The 25,360-nt window shown below is 48.6% G+C and overlaps 1 protein-coding gene across 3 annotated transcripts in view; it reads left to right on the top strand.

Moving 5' to 3' along the window:
- LOC115470953 (protein CBFA2T3-like) overlaps positions 1-25,360 on the top strand; it is a 168,999-nt gene that overhangs the window by 118,224 nt on the left and 25,415 nt on the right. For all 3 annotated transcript variants that reach the window (XM_030204596.1, XM_030204597.1, XM_030204598.1), the window contains 4 exons: positions 11,333-11,574; positions 14,286-14,375; positions 20,724-20,905; positions 22,267-22,517. In XM_030204596.1, coding sequence (XP_030060456.1) covers positions 11,333-11,574; positions 14,286-14,375; positions 20,724-20,905; positions 22,267-22,517 — 765 coding nt within the window. The remainder of the gene's footprint in view (positions 1-11,332; positions 11,575-14,285; positions 14,376-20,723; positions 20,906-22,266; positions 22,518-25,360) is intronic.

Here is a 25,360-nt window from a genome sequence, read left to right as displayed (position 1 = left end):
AGCGTCTAAGGAAGGGTTGAGAGTAAGGGATCTAACACACTCCATGTCCCCATGGGACTCAAGCGTACCTCAGCCCTCTTTATTCAGTTGGAAGTTTCAGGGCATGCTGGCTGGCACTGGTGAGCTTGGAGGGTCTCATTGTGGGGGTGTCACAGGAAGTACTCGATGACAGTGTAGTGTACATGGGAATGGGGGTCTCACGGGGAGTGCTAGACAGTGGTGTGCATGGGATTGAGGAGGGAGGTCTCACAGTGGAGTGTCAGAGAAAGTGCCCCAAGACTGTGTGCACGGGGAGTCTCAGGCAGTGCTCAGTGACAGTGTGCATGGGAGTAGAGGTCTCATTGGGAGGTGTCACAGGGAGTGTCGAATGGTGCAGTGTATGGGGGTAGAGGATTTCAAACAGAGCTGTGCTGAGGCAGACCAAGGTCCATTGAGCCTCTGTGACAGTGGCCAGTCCTGGGCAAAAGTACTCTGATGATCCCAAAAAGTTGATCTAAAGTTTACCTGCTACTAATTTCTTTGGGACTTTTCCTCCAGGAACTTGTCCAGTCCTCTCTTGAATCCTGCTGTGTTGGTCGCCTCGACCACATCCTCTGGCAGCACGTTCCACAGCGTCTCCTCTTGTTTCTGTGTTAAACAATCATTCCTTATTCAACCGTTCCACCCCAGTCCATAGTTTCATAAACTTCTATGGTATCAGTTCTCTTTCCTCCTAGCTGAAAAGCCCAACCTGTTTAGCCTTTCTTCACAAGAGAGTCCCTTCCATCCCCTTTTATCACTTTTGTGGTTCTTTTCTAAACCTTCTCCAGTTCTTTATATCATTCTAGTTATGGAGTGGCCAGAACTGCACACGATACTCAAGGTGGGGACACATCAGGGACTTATTCAAAGGCCTGATGATATTCTCAGTTTTGCTTCCTTTCCCTTTTCACATAATCCCTAACCTTATACTTTTTGTTTTAGCAGCTGCAGTCATTGGGCTGTTAATTTAAATGTATTATCCACAGTGACTCCAAGATAATCTTGTGGGGTAGCTTGGATGTCGGTGTGACTGGCAATAGTGGGGAGAAAGGGGGGGGGAGCTACAGCACGTGTATAACTTTAATGTGATTGTGCGATATTCTCAGTGCATTTTTTCTAGCAAAAAAGGTGCCGGTACTCAAATGCCAGGCCACCCTTCAGGGGTGGGGTGATCACTGTGGGACCCACCCCACAATAGCCAGGTCCCCCACAACCAGTCACAGAATCTATGACAAGGCAGAATTGGTGTGTCGAGCCTGAGCTCTTTCATTAATACTTGGGGTCCTTGGGTCAATTTTAGCAGACAATGGAAAAGGTGCCGGTACTCAAATGCGAGGCCACCCTTCAGGGGTGGGGTGATCAGTGAGGGACCCACCCCATAATAGCCAGGCCCCCTACAACCAGTCACAGAATCTATGACAAAGGCAGAATTGATGTGTTTAGAGCCTGAGCTCTTTCATTAAAACCTGGGGGCCATGGGTCAATTTTAGCAGCTATTGGGAAAGGTGCCGGTACTCAGTACCCCCTCAAAAAAAAGCCCTGGATATTCTTGTCATCATTCACGCTGCAGGGTAGGAAGGAAGGGGCTGGAGGGCAGTGAATAGGGGACGATGTTGCTTGTGTTCGGCCTTTTCAGTGTAGGCATGTATGGAGTTTAACTTAGTAACGCACCTGTCACTGGAATAAAAGCAGTTGTATCTGGGGGTTATTTTTGGTGTCTCTGTGGAGCATTTGCTGTGATCGTCCCATCTCAGAGCGGGAGAGATCCTGAGAAAACACAGGAGACAGAGTGGCCGATTCCTGTTGAGGTGGAACGACACTCACAGCAAGGTTAGTAGTTATTAACGGATCAAACCTGACACTGTTCAGGGCAGCAGAGGACGCCATTTCTGTACCCCCCCCCCCCCCCAGCACCCTCTCACCCTCAGCAGGGGGTGCTGCACCTGTGTGTCAGTCAGTCTGTCTGTCTTTATACCCAGCAGTACGGAATGACACCGTCTTTTCCATTAGATTTCTAGGTCCTGAAATCTATCCAGGGCAACAGGAATTACAAACTTGTAACAAAAAAGGAATTGTTTGGGGATGTAGCTTCCTTCTGCATTTGGTGGCAGCTATTCGGGAGGGGGCTGGGGGAAGGAGGCAGACGACACAAATCTGGATGAATTGTTGTCCTTCAAGTCTCTGGCACGGCTTTCTATTTCCCTGGACAGCAGCACTGGGAGGGGATGGGAAAAGTGTTCAGGGCTGTCTCACTGCTGGCCCACGTAATAGGGGATCGCTCCCAAAGAGGGAGAGAAGTCATATAGGGCAACTCTGAATCCACTGGGTGCCTGCCTCTTGTACAGATTACTGGCACGAATGAACTTAAAGTGACTAATTGCTGTTCTGTAAGGGTGAATGGAAGTGGCATGGTACATACATGCAAGGGGTGATCTCATAGGCGGAGCATGGGAGCAGCTGCCACTTACACATACAACTTAGGAAATACTGTAAATTATGCCCATCCTTGACACACTTACAACAGGTCTATGGCAGATCTAACTGCGGGTACCCTAATATTTTATTAAAGGGAAATGGGACTTGATATACCGCCTTTCTGTGGTTTTTGCAACTACATTCAAAGCGGTTTACATAGTATAAACAGGTACTTACTTGTACCTTGGGCAATGGAGGGTTAAGTGACTTGCCCAGAGTCACAAGGAGCTGCAGTGGGAATCGAACTCAGTTCCCCAGGATCAAAGTCCACTGCACTAACCACTAGGCTACTCCTCCACTAGCAACATTCCCTGTAGAATCTCAAATAGTAGCAACCACTAGGCTACTCTTCCACTCCTTGGGATTCCGGAATCTTGCTATTCTTTGGGGTTCTACATGGAATGTTGCTACTCTTTGAGATTGTGCCTGGAATCTTGTTAATGGGACTTGATATACTGCCTTTCTGTGGTTTTTGCAGCTACATTCAAAGTGGTTTACATATATTCAGGTACTTATTTTGTACCAGGGGCAATGGAGGGTTAAGTGACTTGCCCAGATTCACAAGGAGCTGCAGTGGGAATCAAATCCAGTTCCCCAGGATCAAAGTCTGTTGCACTAACCACTAGGCTACTCCTCCACTAGCAACATTCCATGTAGAATCTCAAATAGTAGCAACCACTAGGCTACTCTTCCACTCCTTGGGATTCCGGAATCTTGCTATTCTTTGGGGTTCTACATGGAAAAGGCGTAGTGCCCCGCGGGTGCACGGAGCCAAATATAACATGGCGCTGTGCCCCGACGCTCGCCGAGGAGAGCAAGAGCGTGCGAGGCGCAGGGGGGGCAGGAGCCCGGCACGCTGAGGTACCCCACGCTGACCAATGGGAAGCGTGCAAGCGGGGTACCCAAGCCGAATGGTATTAGCATAGGCAGCTGGTAGTTGCGCTTACGGTACGGCCCCCTTGCTGTGCGGCGGGGAGCGCTGTTTACAACTGACAAGTCTTGCTAGGGCGGCGGACTTGGAGGAGGTAATGAGCCAGAGGCTGGAGCGGCTTGGGTATGCCCAGGGTTTTGAGATGTTTTGTATCAAAAATAAAGCTGCGGCCTAGTTATGCCACATTAAAAAATATAATATGTGTACTGTCTTTATTAAAGGACGGTAAGAATTAATAATTGTTAGGCCCAAGGGGTCTTCGGTGCCTATGTTATGTTGCTACTCTTTGAGATTGTGCCTGGAATCGTGTTAATGGCACTTGATATACTGCCTTCCTGTGGTTTTTGCAACTACATTCAAAGCAGTTTACATAGTCTATACAGGTATTTATTTGTACCTGGGGCAATGGAGGGTTAAGTGACTTCCCCAGAGTCACAAGGAGCTGCAGTGGGAATCGGACCCAGTTCCCCAGGATCAAAGTCCGCTTAACTAACCACTAGGCTGCTCCTCCACTACATGGATCTGCATCACCACAGACATGTGGACTACCCAAGTATTGTTATAGAAGGACTCTCCCCGCATGGCATTGGGGCCCCTTGTAGAGTTGGCCCCATGGAGTGCAGGAGCTGAAGAGGGCAGCTCAGTTTGCTCATTTAGTTTGCATATTTTGGGGGTGGGGTTCTGCCAGGATGCATCACAGACGGGTGAGATGTGAAGGGTCAGTGATTGTTTGTCTATTCCCTGGTACATGGATTGAACCAGGCTGGAATCAGAGGTTTCTCACTGCACTCAGGACAGAGGAGTACAGTCTGTGGAGAAGATCACCCAGGGCCACCGAGAGAGGGGCGGGGGGGGGGGGCAAAATTCCCCAGGACACAGCATCTAAGGGGGGCCCGCCCGGTGCAAGCATGGCTCTCCTGTTCCTGTTCACGGCAGCGCCACAGAGCACAGTACTTCCTTCCTGCCGCATCCAAACAGCCTCTTTGGAAACGGCAGGAAGGATGGAAGGACTCTGCCGTGAACAGGAAGAGGAGAGCCATGCTAGCACCGGGCCTTGGGGAATTTTGCCATGTGCAGTGCCAGGAGCAGGACAAGTAAGCGGGGCGGCCCTAGGGGGGTGTTTTTCCCCAGAGCCTGGCGTTGTCTCTCGGCGGCCCTGTCAACACCCCCTCCCCACCAAAATCCCACAAATGGAAATCACAGGGAGGCAGAGCCAAGGGAACAGGAAAAGAGATCTGAAATGCTTACAGCGGTGATGCAGACAGCAAAATCAGTGAACGTCTGCGTGAACTAGAACCAGACGTGAGAAGCATCACTGTATGAGCTACATATTAATGTAAAGAATCCTTGTGGCGGCAGTCTGTGCGCTGTGGTGACGCCGTTATCACTATGATGAAACCTTGTTCTGGTGAAGAGAAAGCTGATCACATTTCGGGTTCACTGCCATTGTTTATTTCTTCTCTGGTCTTCTAATTTGGAAAGTACTGATTGTGTTCCAATGGGTTAGGTGCAGATCTGTTTAAACGGTAAACCTCACAACCTGGTATAATTTCAGATCCTACAGCACAGGAGAACTTGCATCCTACTGACCCTGAGAGGAATTCCAAACAGGCTTTAAGGTGATGGTACAAGGAGGACAGACATGCAAGAATTCAGTAATAAAGCACAGCTGATACATTTCAAGTGGCTGAGAGCAGGTTTTGCTCTGTTTGAATGGAAGAGTTTGTTTGTTTGTTTATTTATACAATCTTGTATCCCACAATTATCCAAAAACAAGCTTCAGTTCAATGTAGCTTACAATTACAAGAGGGGTTACAATGTGATGCTCAATTATATGCGTTGATGAACAATTAACTCACCTTGTAACTCACCTTGAGCTACTACTGAAAAAGGTGTGAGCAAAATCTAAATTAATTAATTAATTGATTGATTTATGGGATTAATCATAAGCTTTCCTAAACAGATGTGTTTTTAGTTCTTTTCTGAACTGGAGATAGTTGTTAATGTTTCTTATGGCCTGGGGGGATTGAGTTCAACTATTTGGAACTCAAGTAGCTAAACCCAGATGTGTAGATGGATTAGTAGGCGATGTTGCTTCAGTTGGGAAGGTGTAGAAGTAATGTAATATATGGTAACATATATTAAATGTTTTTTTCCTGGGGCTCTGGTGGGGCTGTTCCAGGGTTTTGGTGGACGCTGCTGGCCGGAAAAGGTTTAAAGTTGGTTTGGAAATTATTAATAGAGTTAGGTGAAGAAAGTGTGAGATGTTTCTTAATGGTAACAGTAGGAGCTCCAGGTTCCTGGGTTTGCGTTTCTTGGCAATAAGTTTATCAGGTCTAGCATCTAGTCCGGGGCCATGCCGAACAGTATCTTGAAGATTAGGGTGCTGGTTTTAAAGAACGATCTGGCCTTAATTGGTAGCCAATGTTGCATTACAAGCAATGGAGTTGCGCTTTCATATTTCGGCTTTTTGAACATTAGTCTTGCTGCCATGTTTTGGATGGTCTGCAGTGATTTTAACATTCTTTATTTGTATCCTACGTATGCTGCATTGCAGTAGTCTAGTTGTGGTAATATCAGAGATTGTAAAGGACTAAAATATAAATCCACATACACAACCAGTTTCTCCTACATTAGCACGCAACTATGGAACGCATTACCGAAGGCCATAAAAACAACGCAAGACCTAACTATCTTCCAAAGGCTTCTGAAAACTGAATTGTTCAAGAAGGCATACCAACAACACTTGCCTTCAATACTAAATAATAAGACTGTACATGAACTAGAATAACCGAACTGATTAACCTCTTGATATTAATGAACAAGCATTACCAATCTAATCCTTACGTCGAATATGGCCTTTCTGTAGTCGACAACCTAATGTATGTTACAATCCAATCTATCACTCATGAACCAATATACAATACTATAATGTATTGTCCTTTTCCTTGTATGTAATGCACCTTAATGCAATACCTTTGTAATTCTGTTACCCGGAAATGGTAACCGCCATTACGGCAAATGTAAGCCACATTGAGCCTGCAAGTCGGTGGGAAAATGTGGGCTACAAATGCTACAAATAAATAAATAAATAAATAAGATGGAACGCTTATCTTGGGAAAGTAGTCTCTAATCCCTCTCAGTTTCCATAACATTTTGAAACTCTTTGATTTCACTGCTGAAACCTGGTTTTCGAAAGATAAATGCTTGTCAATAACGATTCCTAGTATTTTTAGTTGGGGTTCGATGGGATTTTTTTTTCTTACATTTGTACCCCGCGCTTTCCCACTCATGGCAGGCTCAATGCGGCTTACATGGGGCAATGGAGGGTTAAGTGACTTGCCCATAGTCACAAGGAGCTGCCTGTGCCTGAAGTGGGAATCCAACTCAGTTCCTCAGTTCCCCAGGACCAAAGTCCACTAGCAACATTCCATGTAGAAGTCGGCCCTTGCAGATCACCAATGTGGCCGCGCAGGCTTCTGCTTCTGTGAGTCTGACGTCCTGCACATACGTGCAGGACGTCAGACTCACAGAAACAGAAGCCTGCACAGCCTTCTACATGGAATGTTGCTAGTGGAATAGCAACATTCCATGTAGAATCTCCAATAGTAGCAACATTCCATGTAGAAGTCGGCCCTTGCAGATCACCAACGTGGCCGCGCAGGCTTCTGCTTCTGTGAGTCTGATGTCCTAGGACGTCAGACTCACAGAAACAGAAGCCTGCGCAGCCTTCCACATGGAATGTTGCTAGTGGAATAGCAACATTCCATGTAGAATCTCCAATAGTATCTATTTTATTTTTGTTACATTTGTACCCTGCGCTTTCCCACTCATGGCAGGCTCAATGCGGCTTACATGAGGCAATGGAGGGTTAAGTGACTTGCCCAGAGTCACAAGGAGCTGCCTGTGCCTGCAGTGGGAATCGAACCCAGCACCCCAGGACCAAAGTCCACCACTCTAACCACTAGGCCACTCCTCCACATGGGATATGTTGTTTGGTCTATTTTGAGTGTTTGGAAGGAAGTAGGATTGTGTGGGCCGGATACTATCAGCAATTTGTTTTTGTCTCTGTTTAAGTTTGAAAGTTTTACATATCTGTTGTATTAAGTGACCCGAAGCAGCCCGAGTGGTTGGGGAGCTGAGCCTCCCAGTACATAGCGTGAGGCGGAGGCAGGCTGCCAGGCTCCTGATCTGGGGGGTCAGCTTGGGTGGTGGAGAGAAATCCTGTCCCTGTGGAAGCATCTTCTTCTCTCTAAGCAGGCAGACTCTCCGTCGAAATCTGAGTCTCTCCAGCCAGCTCTGGGGACAGTGTGGGGCTGATTTTAAAAAAGGAGTTTTCAGTACATAAAGGCCTTTGCTAAAATTATCCTGGGGTGAGGAACGGAAAGGTAAATGTGCATAATTTGTGTGACCACATCCAGAAGTACTCTGGGACGGAGGCATGATTTCCATTTCTCCTGATTTCTGCCACTTTACCCCTAGTATTTGGGGGGGGGGGGGGGGGATGGCTCTCTCATTCCTTTCTCCATTTTATGTATGAATCTGTTTATCTTCCTTTTTCTGGGGTGGATATTGTCATCCTGATGACGTCTGTGGTTACAGAAGTATCAGTGCACTTTTCACCTGATTTGCTGTAGATAAAAAGTATAAGCAGAGAAGTTTTAGAGGAGGAGTTGGAGTGGAGGAGTAGCCTAGTGGTTAGTACAGTGGATTTGATCCTGGGGAACTGGGTTCAATTCCCACTGCAGCTCCTTGTGACTCTGGGCAAGTCACTTAACCCTCCATTGCCCCTGCTACAAAATAAGTACCTGAATGTATGTAAACAGCTTTGAATGTAGTTGCAAAAACCTCAGAAAAGCAGTATATCAAGTGCCATTAACAAGATTCCAGGCACAATCTCAAAGAGTAGCAACATTCCATGTAGAACCCCAAAGAATAGCAAGATTCCGGAATCCCAAGGAGTGGAAGAGTAGCCTAGTGGTTGCCACTATTTGACATTCTACAGGGAATGTTGCTAGTGGAGGAGTAGCCTAGTGGTTAGTACAGTGGACTTTGATCCTGGGGAACTGAGTTCAATTCCCACTGCAGCTCCTTGTGACTCTGGGCAAGTCACTTAACCCTCCATTGCCCCTGCTACAAAATAAGTACCTGAATGTATGTAAACAGCTTTGAATGTAGTTGCAAAAACCTCAGAAAAGCAGTATATCAAGTGCCATTAACAAGATTCCAGGCACAATCTCAAAGAGTAGCAACATTCCATGTAGAACCCCAAAGAATAGCAAGATTCCGGAATCCCAAGGAGTGGAAGAGTAGCCTAGTGGTTGCCACTATTTGACATTCTACAGGGAATGTTGCTAGTGGAGGAGTAGCCTAGTGGTTAGTACAGTGGACTTTGATCCTGGGGAACTGAGTTCAATTCCCACTGCAGCTCCTTGTGACTCTGGGCAAGTCACTTAACCCTCCATTGCCCCTGGTACAAAATAAGGACCTGTATATACCATGTAAACCGCTTTGAATGTAGTTGCAAAATACCACAGAAAGGCAGTATATCAAGTCCCATTAACAAGATTCCAGGCACAATCTCAAAGTAGCAACATTCCATGTAGAACCCCAAAGAATAGCAAGATTCCGGAATCCCAAGGAGTGGAAGAGTAGCCTAGTGGTTGCTACTATTTGACATTCTACAGGGAATGTTGCTAGTGGAGGAGTAGCCTAGTGGTTAGTGCAGTGGACTTTGATCCTGGGGAACTGAGTTCGATTCCCACTGCAGCTCCTTGTGACTCTGGGCAAGTCACCTAACCCTCCATTACCCCTGGTACAAATAAGTATCTGTATATACTATGTAAACCCTACAGAAAGGTGATATATCAAGTCCCATTCCCTTTCCCCCTTTCCCTTATGACATCACAATATCAGAAGTGAGCCAAGGCAATCAAGCCATTGTGACATCACTGATGAGGTTGGCTCAGGCGTTGGTGGAATGAGGCATTATGACATCACAGTATCAGCTCCAGTGGAGGAGTAGCCTAGTGGTTAGTGCAGCGGACTGATCCTGGGGAACTGGGTTCGATTCCCACTGCAGCTCTTGTGACTCTGGGCAAGTCACTTAACCCTCCATTGCCCCTGGTACAAAATAAGTACCTGAATATATGTAAACGCTTTGAATGTAGTTGCAAAAACTACAGAAAGGCAGTATATCAAGTTGCATTAACAAGTTTCCATTCACAATCTCAAAGAGTAGCAACATTCCATGTAGAACCCCAAAGAATAGCAAGATTCCAGAATCCCAAGGAATGGAAGAGTAGCCTAGTGGTTGCTACTATTTGAGATTCTACATGGAATGTTGCTAGTGGAGGAGTAGCCTAGTGGTTAGTGCAGCAGACTCTGATTCTGGGGAAGTGAGTTCAATTCCCACTGCAGCTCCTTGTGACTCTGGGCAAGTCACTTAACCCTCCATTACCCCTGGTACAAAATACGTACCCGTATATACTATGTAAACCGCTTTGAATGTAGTTGCAAAAACCTCAGAAAAGCAGTATATCAAGTCCCAGTTCCCTTTATTTATTTATTGTTTGCATTTTCAGTAGTAGCTTAGGTACAGTAGTTATTTCTTTGTCCCCTGGCAACTCACAATCTAATGTTGTACCTGGGGCAGTGGAGGGTTAAGTGACTTGCCCAAGGTCACAAGGAACTGCAGCGGGATTTGAACCAGGCACCCCCTGAAAGTCCAACCCAGTGCTCTAACCACTGGGCTCCCCCTCCACTTTGATTTTGAAATCAATCCCCTTCCCTCCCTCCCTGTCCTCTGTCTCTCTTTCCTGCAGCTAAAAGTCCACCTGCTGTGAAACCTGGGTTCACACCTTGTGTTCAGCTCACACACTTTACCCAGCTCATTGTTTATTACCCTTTCAGAGGCACCAGAGAAAGGCTTTGCAAAGCCATATGACACTTCAACTTGCTGTATGTAATTGCCACACTCTGGCATGGTCCAGGTCCACCCTTGGCGTCTCTGCCTCTTAAGTTCCCTCTGTATAACCTCTTTTTATCAGATACCAGTAAAGGTCTGTGTGTGGATCAGTGGCGTAACTATGTGGGGCCACAGGGGCCTGGGCACCCTCAAATTTCCTCTGGGGCCCCCTGGTTTTGCTGGCCGGGGTCCTCAACCCCCACCAGCTGAAGCCTTGTCCAGTGCCGGTCTCTGGCACCGTTGTGTTGCCTGCCCTCCCCTTCACGTCCTGCATGAATTTCACTAAATGGAGTGTACAGGGCATGAGGGGGAAGAGAGCGAAGGGCAGGCAATGGGGCGAGGCCGGAGATCAGCGCTGGAGAAGGTTTTAGCTGGCAGGGGTCGGGGACCCCGGCTAGCCAAGGTATTTGCTGCAGCAGTGGGTGGGGAGCGGCAGAGCAGCAAGGGGGGGCGGTGAGGCAGCGAGGGGGGGCAGCAAGGCAGGTGGCAGACCCTAATTGCCCCCCATCTCGGGATCTGGCCCCCTCCCACTGCAAGGTCTAGCTACGCCACTGGTGTGGATGGGTTTTGAGGTGGGAGGGGGCCAGAGCCCGAGATGGGGGGGCGGCAAGGCAGGCGGCAGACCAAAATTGCCCCCCCATCTCGGGCTCTGGCCCCCTCCCACTGCAAGGTCTGGCTACGCCCCTGGTGTGGATGGGTTTTGGGTCTCCAAATGTGCCCTTGCTTCTCCTTCATCCTTGTCCTCCCCCTTCCAAACAATGTTTTTTAATAACTAGACTGAACTGAGGAGCTTCCACTGGATGGAATGAACGCTACAGCTGGGGAATGATTGAGGGGTTTGGTGGCCATTCTGAAAATAAATGCACCGGGGCGGGGGGGAGGAATTAGAACCCAAACTACATCGAATATTACAGTTCTGCCTCGTGTTTTTCTTGCAGTAATGAATGGAAGCAGCCACTCACCGACAGCCATCAACGGAGCTCCTTCTACACCCAACGGCTTCAGCAACGGCCCTGCCTCCTCCTCCACGGCTTCACTGTGCAACCAGCAGCTGCCGCCCGCCTGCGGTGCCCGCCAGCTTAGCAAGCTGAAGCGTTTCCTCACCACCCTGCAGCAGTTCGGCAATGATATCTCACCGGAGATCGGGGAGCGCGTTCGCACACTGGTACTAGGCCTGGTGGTGAGTTCTTGCCATATTTACCAGTCAATGCAGCAGTGATGTCAGTGCACCAGCTCATTAGTGAATCCGCATCCATTCTCCGCCCCTGACATACCCCTCTCCGAAAAAATGTTAAAAAATTATTACTGTGTGGCAAAACTAACTACATGTTAGGTATTATTAGGAAAGGAATGGAAACCAAATATGAGGATGTTATAATGCCTTTGTATCGCTTCATGGTGCAACCGTCACCGTATCTCAAAAAAGATATAGTGGAATTAGAAAAGGTACAGAGAAGGGCGACGAAAATGATAAAGGGGATGGGACGACTTCCCTATGAGGAAAGGCTGAAATGGCTTGGGCCCTTCAGCTTGGAGAAAAGAATGATAGAGGTCTATAAAATAATGAGTGGAGTGGAATGGGTAGACGTGAATCACTTGTTTACTCTTTCCAAAAATACTAGATCTAGGGGGGCACGCAGTGAAGCTAGAAAGTAGTAAATTTAAAACAAATTGGAGAAAATATTTCTTCACTCCACGTGTAATTAAACTCTGGAATTCGTTGCCAGAGAATGTAGTAAAAGCAGTTAGCTTAGCGGGGTTTAAAAAATGGACTGGGGAAAATTCAATTCTTATTTCTAGGATAAGCAGCATAAAATGTATTGTACTTTTTTGGGATCCTGCTGGGTACTTGTGGCCTGGATTGGCCACTGTTGGAAACAGGATGTTGGGCTTGATGGACCTTTAGTGTGTCCCAGTATGGCAATGCTTATGTTCTTATGTTCTAACGGGGACACTTTAGCACGTCCTGCATTAGGCTCACACTAGTGCTTAATGCAGCTTAATCAAAGGGCCCCTCTGTGCTGTTCTGGGTAGACTCTCTGTTCTTAAGCTGATCTTCTTTATTGTAGTAACTCTGTATTGTTTTCGAATATTTTTACTGCTGTAATTGCCTATTGCTCATGTTTGATCTATTCTTACTGTACAGCGCCTTTGACGGAGGGAGGCAGGTGGAGGGGACTGCGGCGCCGGGACCCCCTTGGAGGCCCGGGGAATTTTGTCCCCCCTGCCCCCCCCTCTCGGTGGCCCTGTTTTCATCAGTAACGGCAGCTTTGTCTTGCACGCTGTTCTCTGAGCATTGGGAGGGAAAGGAAATGACCTCATTAACATCCATTTCACTACATTTGCATGCTGTTTGCGCTGATCTTTGGCACGCACGTTGTCTCCCGAGCTACAGCCCTCTGAGCATTCTGCGCTCACTAACGCTGGCTCTGGTCTGGTGCTAATCGCCTCTAGCGCTGACTTTACATTTTGAGCATCGGCCCATTAGAATGGAATCCCATATTCAATTTAAGATTATATGTCCGATTTATAAGTGTCTTCATGGTATGAATTCTGTTATGGTGGGACAATTAATATCATTTTTAGGATCAAGAGATTATTCGTTTAAAGAATTCGACTCTCAATATGCCATCTATGAAGACGATGAGGTTAACAGCCATTTGGGAGCGTTCTTTTGAGTTTCAGGGTCTGAGAATAAGGAATAGCTTGCTTGCATTTATGCGGTTAATACCTGAATACAATCTTTTTCGTAAAATATCGAAATCTTATCTATTCTCATTGTAATACTTTGTTTTAAGTTCGGTTTGCTTAAATGTAATTGTAAATCACATCCATGTGAGATATTATTCATGTTGTAAATTGCTTTGAAATATTGTTAAAAGTAGTATAAGAACATAAGCGTTGCCATACTGGGACAGACCGAAGGTCCATCAAGCCCAGCATCCTGTTTCCAACAGTGGCCAATCCAGGTCACAAATACCTGGCAGAAACCCAAAGAGTAGCAACATTCCATGTAGAACCCCAAAGAGTAGCAAGATTCTAGAATTCTAAAGAATAACAAGATTCCATGCAGAATTTGAAAGTGTAGCAACATTCCATGTGGAACCCCAAAGAGTAGCAACATTCCATGTAGAACCCCAAAGACTAGCAAGATTCTAGAATTCTAAAGAATAACAAGATTCCATGCAGAATTTCAAAATGTAGCAACATTCCATGTAGAACCCCAAAGAGTAGCAACATTCCATTCAGAATCCCAAGTACATAAGTGTTGCCATACTGGGACAGACCGAAGGTCCATCAAACCCAGCATCCTGTTTTCAAGAATGGCCAATCCAGGCTACAAGTACCCGGAAAGATCCCAAAACAGTATAATACATTTTATGCTGCTTATCCTAGAAAGAAGCAGTGGGTTTTCCCCAAGTCCATTTTAATAATGGCTTATGGACTTTTCTTTTAGGAAGCTATCCAAACCTTTTTTAAACCCCGCTACGCTAACTGCAGAATAGAATAGAATTAGAGCTAATTCAACTCAATGACAAGATGAAGATCAGAACTCCAGCCATCAATATTCAGGTCCCAGGTTACTTGACTGGTCATTAGTCCTCTCAAAGCATTCTGGGGCTTGTAGTCTTTTGGTTCTTATTCGGGGTAACAGAACTATGAGCCCTGGTAAATATTGGAATGAGTATTATAATGAAAGAATGGACCAAACGTTGTAGTGTGGCAGGAGCCCATATGGTGCCCTGGGTGCAGTCCTTCTACAGGAGGGGTGGTTTCTAGCACTGTACCCTGGGCAGGGGCAGTGGCTGGGACGTGTGGAATGAGGTTGAAGTCTTTGTGTGGTTTCGCATCTCTGCTCCCTTTGACTCACTCCCTCCCTTGGCCCCACAGAATTCCACGTTGACCATCGAAGAGTTTCACTCCAAGCTTCAGGAAGCCACAAACTTCCCTCTCCGGCCGTTCGTCATCCCTTTCCTCAAGGTAGGTCTCCTTTGTGCGGATCCAGTGGATGCTTTCTCAGCACTGGGGAACCTGCCCTGCGCCGTGCCTTTCCAGTAATTTGTAGTGGCAGGCATATGTCCAATCAGTTCCAAAACAGAACATATCCGAGAACATTTAAAAGATGGTAAATGAGGGTAGAAAAAGACAGATTAGGTCATTCAGTCTGCCTGGCTGAGATTCTTTCACTTGGGGTAGATCAGCAGAGAAATGCCCACGTTCAACCCAATACCATTACCCCTCACTCCAATCTTCAGGGCCACCGAGAGGGGGGGCAGGAGGGGCAAAATTCCCGGGTCTGGCTTCCAAGGGGGGGGGGGCCAGTGCCAGAAAGTTTCTTCCTGCCTGCCTGCCTGGTTCCGGGTCTGTCCCTCTCCTTCTCCTGTGTGCCAGAACCCAGATGATTGTATTAACGCGATAGCCTGACCCTGGTTATCTCATTAATGCAATCATCCAGCACACAGGAGCAGGAGATAACAGACCGAGGGGGTGGGCGGCGACCTGAATGTGGGGTGCAGCCTGAGTGGGGGGGAAGCATGGCACAGTGGCCCAGGTGGTGGTGGTGGGGGGGGGGGGGGGGGGGTTGGTGGCCCTGCCCCAGCTGTGTGTCTCAGCACTACTGCCAATCTTCATTCAGGAGGGAGGTGCATTTGTTTGAAAACTCAGTGAAATTCCTTGAGCCCGATATTCAGGCAGTGACCATCAGTGTTTTGCTGAGCACTTCTGGCATTAAATTCATTGCCAGGCCACACAAAATCATAGCCGGTTAAGTGTGATATTTGGCACTTAAAACAGCTACGAAGAACTTTATAAATTTAGGAAGGGCAGAGCCGGTGGTGGGAGGCGGGGCTAGTGGTTAGGAGCGGGGCTAGTGCTAGGCAGATTTTTACGGTCTGTGCCCTGAGAAAGGCAAGGACAAATCAAACTCGGGTACACATATAAAGTATCACATACCCTGTAAATAAGTTTATCTTGTTGGGCAGACTGGATGGACCGTACAGGTCTTTCTCTGCCGTCATCTACTGTGTTACTATGCATGGTCCTATTTGTACAGTATCCTAACATGTTAAGTGCTGAAAATTGGTGCTTAACCTGCTAAATGCCAACTCCGTCCCCGGAACACCCCCAAAATAGCCAGTTTCGACTTGGGCACTAACCGGGCATTTTCAGTGGCACTCGCCAGTTAAGTGGCATTTAAATCGTTTTGAATATCAGGTCCCCATGTCTTTTTCTTGTTTCTGAAATTATTGAAACGCCAAGGGTTTTTTTTTTTTTAGTTTAGTTTTCACAACGTGGGCTATTTCCAAAAATGAAACGAAACCTCCCTCCAAAAAACATAGCAACACTTCTCCCTCCCCCCTTGAAAAACATGAAATGATAACAAAATGAAAACAATTAGGAGTCTAGACTCACCTCCTTCCCCCCCCCCAAAAAAAAAAGTAAAATGATAACGAAATAAAATGGTTTGTGCAAGACCATTACTCAGTCCAGGTCCCCCTTCCATGTCTCATTACTAAGGGGCCCTTTTACTAAAGTGCATTAGATCTTGCAGTTAATACACTTTAACGCAAGAATTAACATGTTCAAGTCTAATGAGGCCACTATTAGGGAGTTTGCCCAGCATTATAAGAATAGCCATAGTGGGTCAGACCAATGGTCCATCTAGCCCAGGTTGTAAGTACCTGGCAGAAACCCATTTAGTAGCAACATTCCATGTAGAACCCCAAAGAATAGCAAGATTCTGGAATCCTGAAGAGTAACAAGATTCCAATCGGAATTTCAAAGATTAGCAACATTCCATGTACAACCGAAAGAATAAAAAGATTCTGGAATCCTAAAGAGTAGCAAGATTCCAAGCGGAATCTCAAAGATTAGCAACATTCCATGTACAACCGAAAGAATAAAAAGATTCTGGAATCCTAAAGAGTAGCAAGATTCCAAGCGGAATCTCAAAGATTAGCAACATTCCATGTACAACCCGAAAGAATAGAAAGATTCTGGAATCCTAAAGAGTAGCAAGATTCCATGTAGAAACCCAAAGAATAGCAAGATTCATGCTATTCATCCCACAGACAAACAGTGGCTTCCCTCATGTCTGTCTCAATAATAGACTATGGACTTTTCCTCCAGGAACTTGTCCAAACAGATCCCACATTAAAATGTCCATGAGTGCACAGAACCGATGCAGCAGTCAACACAGAACCACTTAGCGCCTCCCATTTAAGAGGCAGTAAGTGGTTTTGTGCCAACTGTGCATTAGCACATTCATGGGCCGATGATCAGAAGCAAACGCAGACACTAGAGGCTGTTAGCGCCACACTATCACCTGCGTTTGCTACTGCTCCATGATCAGAGCCCCTGAGTGCGTGAAACAATGCGCTCACGGGCTCTGAATGCAACTAGCATGCAAATGCATACAAAACAGGGCTCAACATATTCATCCCCAATGATCAGCGACCTGACCTTGGGAAACCCTACGCCAGCTCGGAGCTGGTGTTAGGGTTTGCAGACCATTGGGGAGGAATGGTGAGCCCTGTCCAGCATGCATTTGCATGCTAGAGGGCCTATTCCCCCCAATGCAGCAGCCCCTGCAGGAACCCCGAGCCAAGCTGACCGACCCATCTGACAGTCCCCCCAGCGACAGGGGGCTGGAGGTCCAGCGAACCTCTGGTCCCCCCCGACCCCCCTGACACAGGTTCGGGAGGGCTGGAGATCTGAGGGGTCTCCAGCCCCCCTAACGTCCTCCCCCAGCATTCCTGAAATGTCCCTGGTGGCCCAGTGGGCCGTGGTCAATCCCCCCACCCCCCTACCTTGTTGGAGAAGGGAGGTGGTCTCCCTTCTCTTCCATTGGTGCCGCCTGCAAAATGGCAGCACCCAGCCCTGCCCAGTGCTTCCTGGGATGCGCTGGGTGTGGCTTCATGCCATATAAGGGCCACTAGGGAAATTTCAGGAACACTGGGGGGGGGGGGGTAGGGGGGCTGGAGACCCCTCAGATCTCCAGCCCCCCCTGAACCTGTGTCGGGGGGGGGGGGTTGTCGTTCACTCAGTGGGCCATCAGGAACAGCTGAGGGATGTTGAGGGGTTGGAGACCCACCGGATCTCCAGCCCCCCTGAACCTGTGATGGGGGGGGGGGGTCGGGGGGACCGGAGGTTCGTCGGACCTCCAGCCCCTGTTTCTCCTGGCTCAGGGCGGGGGTAATTGGGGTCTGGTGGTCCCATGGACCTCTAGCCCCTGTGTTTGACAGATCTGGGCTTTTGGCAGCCCAGACGTGTCAAAATGCGGGAGGATTGTGCCTGAGCGCATGCACTTCTACCCCATGATGAGAGAGAACTGCGTGCTTAAATTTGCATGCAATTATCTCTCATAGGTCCAGTAATGCCCCGCACTGTTCCAGCGCTCTTTTTCAAGTGCTGTTTGGAACAGCGCGGGGCTTTTGATCATCTGTCAGTAAGTGCCAAACATACTCCACACCCAGTTCCTCCCCTTCCAAAATAAATAAGTACAAACCCAAGCACGCACACACACACACAAGTTAGAGCCCTTTGTGTTACAATGACCCAACTGTTAACCCTCTGTAATTCATTAAGCAGTTTCTCTTTCCACATGCTGGATCTGCCTCCTCTGAACCTTCAGGGACACTGAGCACTGGTATTTTGGTGAATTAATCTATTGGCAGCCCTTGCTTCGGGGCCCGGCTGCAGCTGCCTCTGTTTATCAGGGAAGTTGTTGGTGTGGTTTCTTGTGACCTGACCCTGTAATCCTGCCCAGGGGGCTGTGTGATGGTGGAAGAGTCCTCTCTGACTGCTCTGGACTATCTACTCAGGGGTGCTTCAGGCTCCTTGTGCTCTCTGCTCTGGCAAGTAATTCAGTTGGACAAAAGCTGGAAATCATAATATTTCCTGCACAGAAACTAGGCTGTTCTACAGGGGACATGCAGAGACGCTTCAGGCCTTGTGGCCACAGTGCATTGCTGTATGTGTATCTCCCTGTGACCCGTGTGTCTCTCTTTGGCCTGTGTGTACTACGTGCAGGTGAAGGCTTCAAGCCTTATGATTGCAGTGTAATGCCATATGCATGTTTCCTGTTGGCCCACGCATACGTGCAGGTGATGGCGTCAGGGCTTGTGACAGATGTGCAGCGCTGCAGTGTAATGCCATATGCATATTTCCTGTTGGCCCACGCGTATGTGCAGGTGATGGCTTCAGGCCTTGTGATTGCAGCTTAATGCCATATGCATGTTTCCTGTTGGCCCACACGTATGTGCAGGTGATGGCGTCAGGGCTTGTGACAGATGTGCAGCGCTGTATGTGTGTCTCCCATTGACCCGTGCATATGTATGTGTTTCCCACTGGCCTGTGCATATGTCAGAGGATGGCTTTAGGCCTTGTAACTGCAGTGCTGCATGCGTGTCTCCCGTTGGCCCCTGTGTATGTACAGCTGATGAGGTTGTGTCTTTTGCGGTCCTAGCTTTTGGTACCTCATTGGGCTGAGGTGCAGAACCTCATCCCATGTGTTCTTTGAAAGGAGGCCAACAGCAGATTTTGCCGTTTCTGTTATGCCTTGGCCTCCTGATTCCAGCTGTTTCCACACAGCAGTCCAGATGTTTTCCATTAGGGCCAAAGGCAGGAAGGCCTGCCAGGGCTCATTTTCGGAAATGTGAAGCTGCCTGCAGCATCTGACCTGCGGAAGGGGTCTCTCTCCATCACTTGAGTCCCGCTTACTGGCCTTTGCCTCTCCCCCCCCCTCCCACTGTCTTCTCAGCGGATCTTCCCTGGACATCTGAGGGGGTTTCCCAGGAAGCCCCCCTCCTCGGGGTCAGGTTCAGGACTCGCTGGGTAGACTGGATGAGTCAGTTACGTGCAGGCATTTTACTCTCCTACACTGAGACCTGGAGTGGGGGGGGGGGGGAGGTTCTTACGAGAGTGATCTGGGGGTACATAAAATGTTATAAATATTGACACGTGTATATATTACATAGGATTGTGTAATGTGCCTCATAATGTCAGCCCCGCAGCGTTTAAATGGCCAATCGCTTTTCCGGGGCTAACCGGCCATACTCAATCCTCATTTATCTAGTTATTACTACTTAATGTATTCTATCCCGCATCACTTTTTGTACTGTTAATCACAATACGTTGTCAGCCACATTGAACCTGATCTATTGGGATAATGTGGGATATAAGTTAAATAAAGCAACTTAACCGCATAGGGCAGCTGAAAATTCCCAGCCAGCTCCTAAGCCAAAACTGGCTGTTTTGTGAGCGGTCTGGGGGTGGAAATAACCCTCATGTGGTTAAGTGTCGGTATCCAACACGTAACTGCATAAGGTAACTGTAGGAATAGGACTGTGTTTTTACCTGGTCCTGTCTTTATCTGATTCATCTTATACAGTTAAGGACTGAATATTGCACTTAACCACGTAGGTTTTAGCCAGACACGTATGCCTGGGGATTCAGTGCCAGTGTCTGAACAAGGCCCGGGATTGACTATCCAGGAATAAAACTGGTGGCAGCCCAAAAAAATCCTGACTGCCGCCAGCTGAATATCGACCCCCTGCTATCTAGTCCACACTCACACTGGAGTAACAATGCTCACAAGGTTTCCTCCCTCCCTTTTCTAACCATCAGCTTTTAAAGTACCCAGATGAGGGCTGGAGGGCATCTGATACAGGGTGTGAGCAGGGCTGCCAAGAGGGGGGCAGGGGGGGGCAAGACTCCCCTGAGCCTGATCTCCAAAGGGGGCCCGGCACAGTCTCTCTCCTGCTCCTGACGGGACCCGGGTGATGGCGTCCCGACAGGAGCAGGAAAGAGAAAGCTCCAGCGCCTGGCCCTCCTTAGAGGCTGGGGGGAGGAGCAGACAAAGGGCTTCAGGGCCTCTGGTTTGGCTGGTGGGAGTCCCCAAGCCCCGCCAGCAGAAGCCCTTCCTCCAGTACTGTTCTTCACCGCATTGCCTGCCCGTGGGGGGGGGGGGGAGGGGGAAGCATCCACAGGGCAGGCAATGCAATGGAGAACAGTGCTGGAGGAAGGGCTTCTGCTGGCAGGGCTTGGGGACCCCTGCCAGTCAAGGTATGTGGAGTTGCGACAGGGGGCAGGGAGGTGGGGAAAAATGTGCCCCCCCCCCCCCCCCCACTTTGGGCTCCATCCCCCACTCCCAAGTTTGTAGTCTGGCTACATGGAGGTCCGGGGGTCGACAGTGGCAGCCCTGCCCCGGGCCCGGCTCAGTCTCTCGGTGGCCCTGGATGTGAGATGGGCCACAGGGTGCCGCTGGAGGAGGAGGGGGAAGGCTTCCTCATTTGACTCCTCTTCCCTCTGTTCTGTTCGTATTCTCAGGCTAATCTCCCCCTGCTCCAGCGGGAGCTCCTGCACTGTGCCCGCCTGGCAAAGCAGACGCCTGCGCAGTACCTGGCACAACACGAGCAGCTGCTGCTGGACGCCAACGCCGCCTCCCCCATCGACTCCTCAGAGCTTCTGATGGAGGGCAACGAGAATGGCAAACGGAGAACACCTGACAGGTAGCGCTGAAAGCTATTCTTGCACTTTCCTGCCTGTGCCAGAGACCTTCGAGGGAGGGGGAAGGTAACAGAAACTGCTGGAAAGAGCTGGCCAGGGCCGGTCTTAGGCAGGGGCGACAGGAGCGTTCGCACAGGGCCCCACGCACCTAGGGGCCCCGCATCTCTGGCACGTCTGTCCTTCTGTCTCGGAATACCTTCTTGCTCTGTACCTTAATGTGTATTCACGTTTCAGCAGAGAACATAAAGGCGGTGGCAGCGATTTTCATAACCCGTCAGCTGCCGAGCCCAGAGCCTCCATCCCACCCCCTTTTGATGTCACTTCCTGCTTCCACAAGGGCAGGATGCAGCAGCGAGAAGGCTCTGGGCTCGGCAGCTGACGGGATATGAAAATCACTGCCACTGTCTGCCACTCTCTACTGAAACGTGCTGGATGCACATCAAGGTAGGGTTACCATATGTCCGGATTTACCCGGACATGTCCTCTTTTTGAGGACATGTCCGGGCAACCGGGCGGGTTTTGCCAATCTGCCCATTTGTCCGGATTTCTGAACAAACGGGCAGGCTGGTGGGCGGGACGTCAACGGGCAGATTGCTAGCCTCCCCTCCCCTTACTACTGCCCTGGTGGTCTAGTGACCTCTTCCGCCTTTGGGACAGGAAAGAGCCCCCTCTTTCCTGCCCAGAGGGCTGCCCTGCATGCATCCTTTCTGTTCCTGATCTTGGCGCCGATTCAAAATGGCCGCCGAGAGTTGAAGTGGCCTTGCAAGACTTCAACTCTCGGCGGCCATTTTGAATCAGCGCCGAAATCAGGAACAGGAAGGATACATGCAGGGCAGCGCTCCGGCCAGGAAAGAGGGGGCTCTTTCCTGCCCCGAAGAGATCACTAGACCACCAGGGCAGTAGTAAGGTAAGGGGAGGGGGGGTGACGGGGAGGGAGAGTGATGGGGTGTGTGACAGGGGGGAGGGGAAAATGTGACAAGGGCGGAGCAAGGGTGTGAAAGGGGCGTGGTGGGTGTGAAAGGGGGCGTGGTGGGTGTGAGGTGGGGCGGGGCAAGTGTCCTCCTTTTGGGGGGACAAAATATGGTAACCCTACATCAAGGTATAGAGTGAGGTGGAGTTCCCAGAGCTCTAAAGCTCCTTTTAATCTCTAATAAATTATGGCTTGTGGTGGGGGGGGGGGCAGGCAGGGGCCCCACTGAACTGGTCTGCACAGGGACCCACAATTGCTAAGACCGGCCCTGGCGCTGGCAGGAAGAGCAAGGTGGGAGGCGAGGGGACAGGACAGGGCATTGCATTCTTTTGGACTCTGTACCAGTGCATTGCATGAGCACTAAAGTCTCACTTCTCAACTGTCTTAAAACAGGACCAAAGAGAACGGGTTGGATCGAGACCCACTACACCCCGAACACCTCAGCAAGCGGCCGTGCACCGTGAGTCCGGCCCAGCGCTACAGTCCCAGCAGCGGGCTGAACCATCAGCCCAATGGGCTTCCTCACCCCACTCCCCCTCTACCACAGCATTACCGCCTGGAAGATATGGCAGTCGCACACCACTTCCGGGACGCCTACCGGCACCCTGACCCCAGAGAGCTACGGGAACGACACCGCCAGGCTGGTGAGCACTGGTGCAGTCGGCTCTAGTTTCAGGAGCTACTGCAGATTTTTTTTTCCCTTTCAACAGTGGGTAAAAATGCTGGTCCCTCCTCACACTGCTTAAATCCTCTACTCTGCACTAGCGTGGAAGCCGTCTCATAGCTGATGACTACAGGAGATGGAGAGGATCTCCAGGGGATCTTCAGAATGTGCACATTAATGTAGACAGGATGCCAGGGTGCCCGACATAAGACTGGCAGCCAAACACGAACACTGCCCCTCGTTCTGTGCACTTGTTCTCTACATTTACCCACTGAGTGCACATGTAGATTATAGCGTAATAGCACTTATATATATATATAATAATTTGCACCTCCAACGTTCTGAAGCTGACTCCGTGGCAGCGTGGCAGTGAAGCTGTGTAGGGTTCGTAATCGCACTCCAGATCACTGCCCCGCCCTCGAGGGAACTCTGTGGTTTCGCTTCTGTTTCTGCAGTTCCTGTGGTCCCGCCCTTCTGCAAACAGGACATGAGGGCGGGACCAGAGGAACAGCGGCATCTGTACTTGCTGCACTTCAGTGTTGCCGGACGAGCAGGAGAGGTAAAACTTTTTAAACAGCAGCTGCCAGGTATGAAGGGCTGGGGCACCCACACACATCCTCCTTGCTCTCGGAGGCCACAGAGACAGTGGGAGGGAGGCGCTGGCCGGCGGAAATGGGAGAAGGGGGGGCCGCGGACATCGGAGGAGAGGGGGGGGTCCTGAGACGAGAGAGAGTGGGGGAGGAGGGTGCTGCGACGACAGGGGGGGTCCTGAGACGAGGGGGGGAGGGGGAAGAACATTAATGGCAGAAGGTCATTACCTTGCTAGTGCCCGTTTCATTTCAATGAGAAACAGACTTTTTTTACTAGTATATATATATGCTACAGATTCACGGGTAAGGACTAGTTGGGTGCTAAGCAGTATTCTATAATTTTACCGTCCGATATTTAAAACTATCAATATCCATGTCAAATGTATTCTTGTTTACTGCTAAACTCCCCTTTCAGGGTTCAGTGCGATTTACAAAGAACTAAGCCAGAAGCTTGCAATGACAATTAAAATACATAGAGGCTCATTTTCAAAAGAGAAAAATGTCTAAAAAGTGGCATAAAGCAGCATTCGGAAGTTTCTCTCTCGGAAAACGTATTTTGAAAACCCATTTTCCAGATGTTTTTCTATGTTGCTCACCTTCAGTGCGTCCAAATCTGAAGAGGGTGTTTCAGGGGTGTGTTAAGGGCAGGGTTTGAGCATTCCTAAGACCTGGACGTTTTTCAGTCATAATGGAAGAAAACAAAAATATCCAGGATTAAAACTAAGTCATTTTGAGCTAGACCTGTTTTTAGAATGAATAAGCCACAAAATAAGTGTCCTAAATGACCAGATGACCATGACCCCCCCCTTACTCCCCCAGTGTACTCCTCCCACCCCCAAAGATGTATAAGAAACAGTACATACCAGCCTGTATGAAAGCCTCAGATGTTATGGCCAGTCCCTGAAGTAGCCTAGTGGTCAATGCTGTGTACTGTAGATAAGGGGACCCAGGATCATAAACCACCCTAACTGTTACACTTGGGGTGGAAAGTGTGAGCCCCCCAAAACTCACTGAAAACCTACTGTACCCACATATAGTTGACATCTGCGGTTGGGTATAGTAGGTTTCCGGTGGGTTTTGGAAGGCTCATTGTATAATATCAGGGGGCAACGGTGAGATGTGTACCTGGGACCTATTATGTGTGAAGTCCACTGCAGCGCCCCCTAGGGGAGCCCCACTGCTCTGCTAAGATGTCTGTATGGCCAGTCTACTAAGAATGTTGGCTCCTCCTACATCCCAACGGCTTGATTTTGTGCGTTTTTCATTTGGATTTCTTTTTTTAATGGACCAAAAAGATAAACGCACAAAGCACAAAAACATCTAGCAAATAGCCATTTTAAAAAAAAAAAAAAAAAACAGGCATTTTTCTGTTTCAAAAATGGCTATATTCCTAATATTCCCCACTTGAATTTTGGACTTAGGTTTCATATCGAAAGTGCCCCTCATAGTATAACAATACATCACCATAAAACATCAGAAAGAAAAATCATCGTATATTAAAATCAAACTACCTAACGGTCAAATCTTCAGGAAATAGGTCTTTAACTTCTTTCTAAACATAAGAAAATGTCCTTCCATTCTTTTCTTTTAATCATTTATTTATAATTTTTCATTTTACAAGGGTCACCTGCAAACAATAATACAGAGACGGCTAGGAAAGCGAATAGAATGTTGGGTGTTATTAGGAAGGGTATGGAGTCCAGGTGTGCGGATGTTATAATGCCGTTGTATCGCTCCATGGTGCGACCGCACCTGGAGTATTGTGTTCAGTACTGGTCTCCGTATCTCAAAAAAGATATAGTAGAATTGGAAAGGTACAGCGAAGGGCGACGAAAATGATAGTGGGGATGGGACGACTTTCCTATGAAGAGAGGCTGAGAAGGCTAGGGCTTTTCAGCTTGGAGAAGAGACGGCTGAGGGGAGATATGATAGAGGTGTATAAAATAATGAGTGGAATGGATCGGGTGGATGTGAAGCGACTGTTCACGCTATCCAAAAATACTAGGACTAGAGGGCATGAGTTGAAGCTACAGTGTGGTAAATTTAAAACGAATCGGAGAAAATTTTTCTTCACCCAACGTGTAATTAGACTCTGGAATTCGTTGCCGGAGAACGTGGTACGGGCGGTTAGCTTGACGGAGTTTAAAAAGGGGTTAGATAGATTCCTAAAGGACAAGTCCATAGACCGCTATTAAATGGACTTGGAAAAATTCCGCATTTTTAGGTATAACTT

Source organism: Microcaecilia unicolor, chromosome 5 (genome assembly GCF_901765095.1).
Source record: "Microcaecilia unicolor chromosome 5, aMicUni1.1, whole genome shotgun sequence".
NCBI lineage: Eukaryota > Metazoa > Chordata > Amphibia > Gymnophiona > Siphonopidae > Microcaecilia > Microcaecilia unicolor.
The sequence above is the reverse complement of the archived record's forward strand: the minus strand, read 5'-3'. Positions and strand labels throughout refer to the sequence as shown.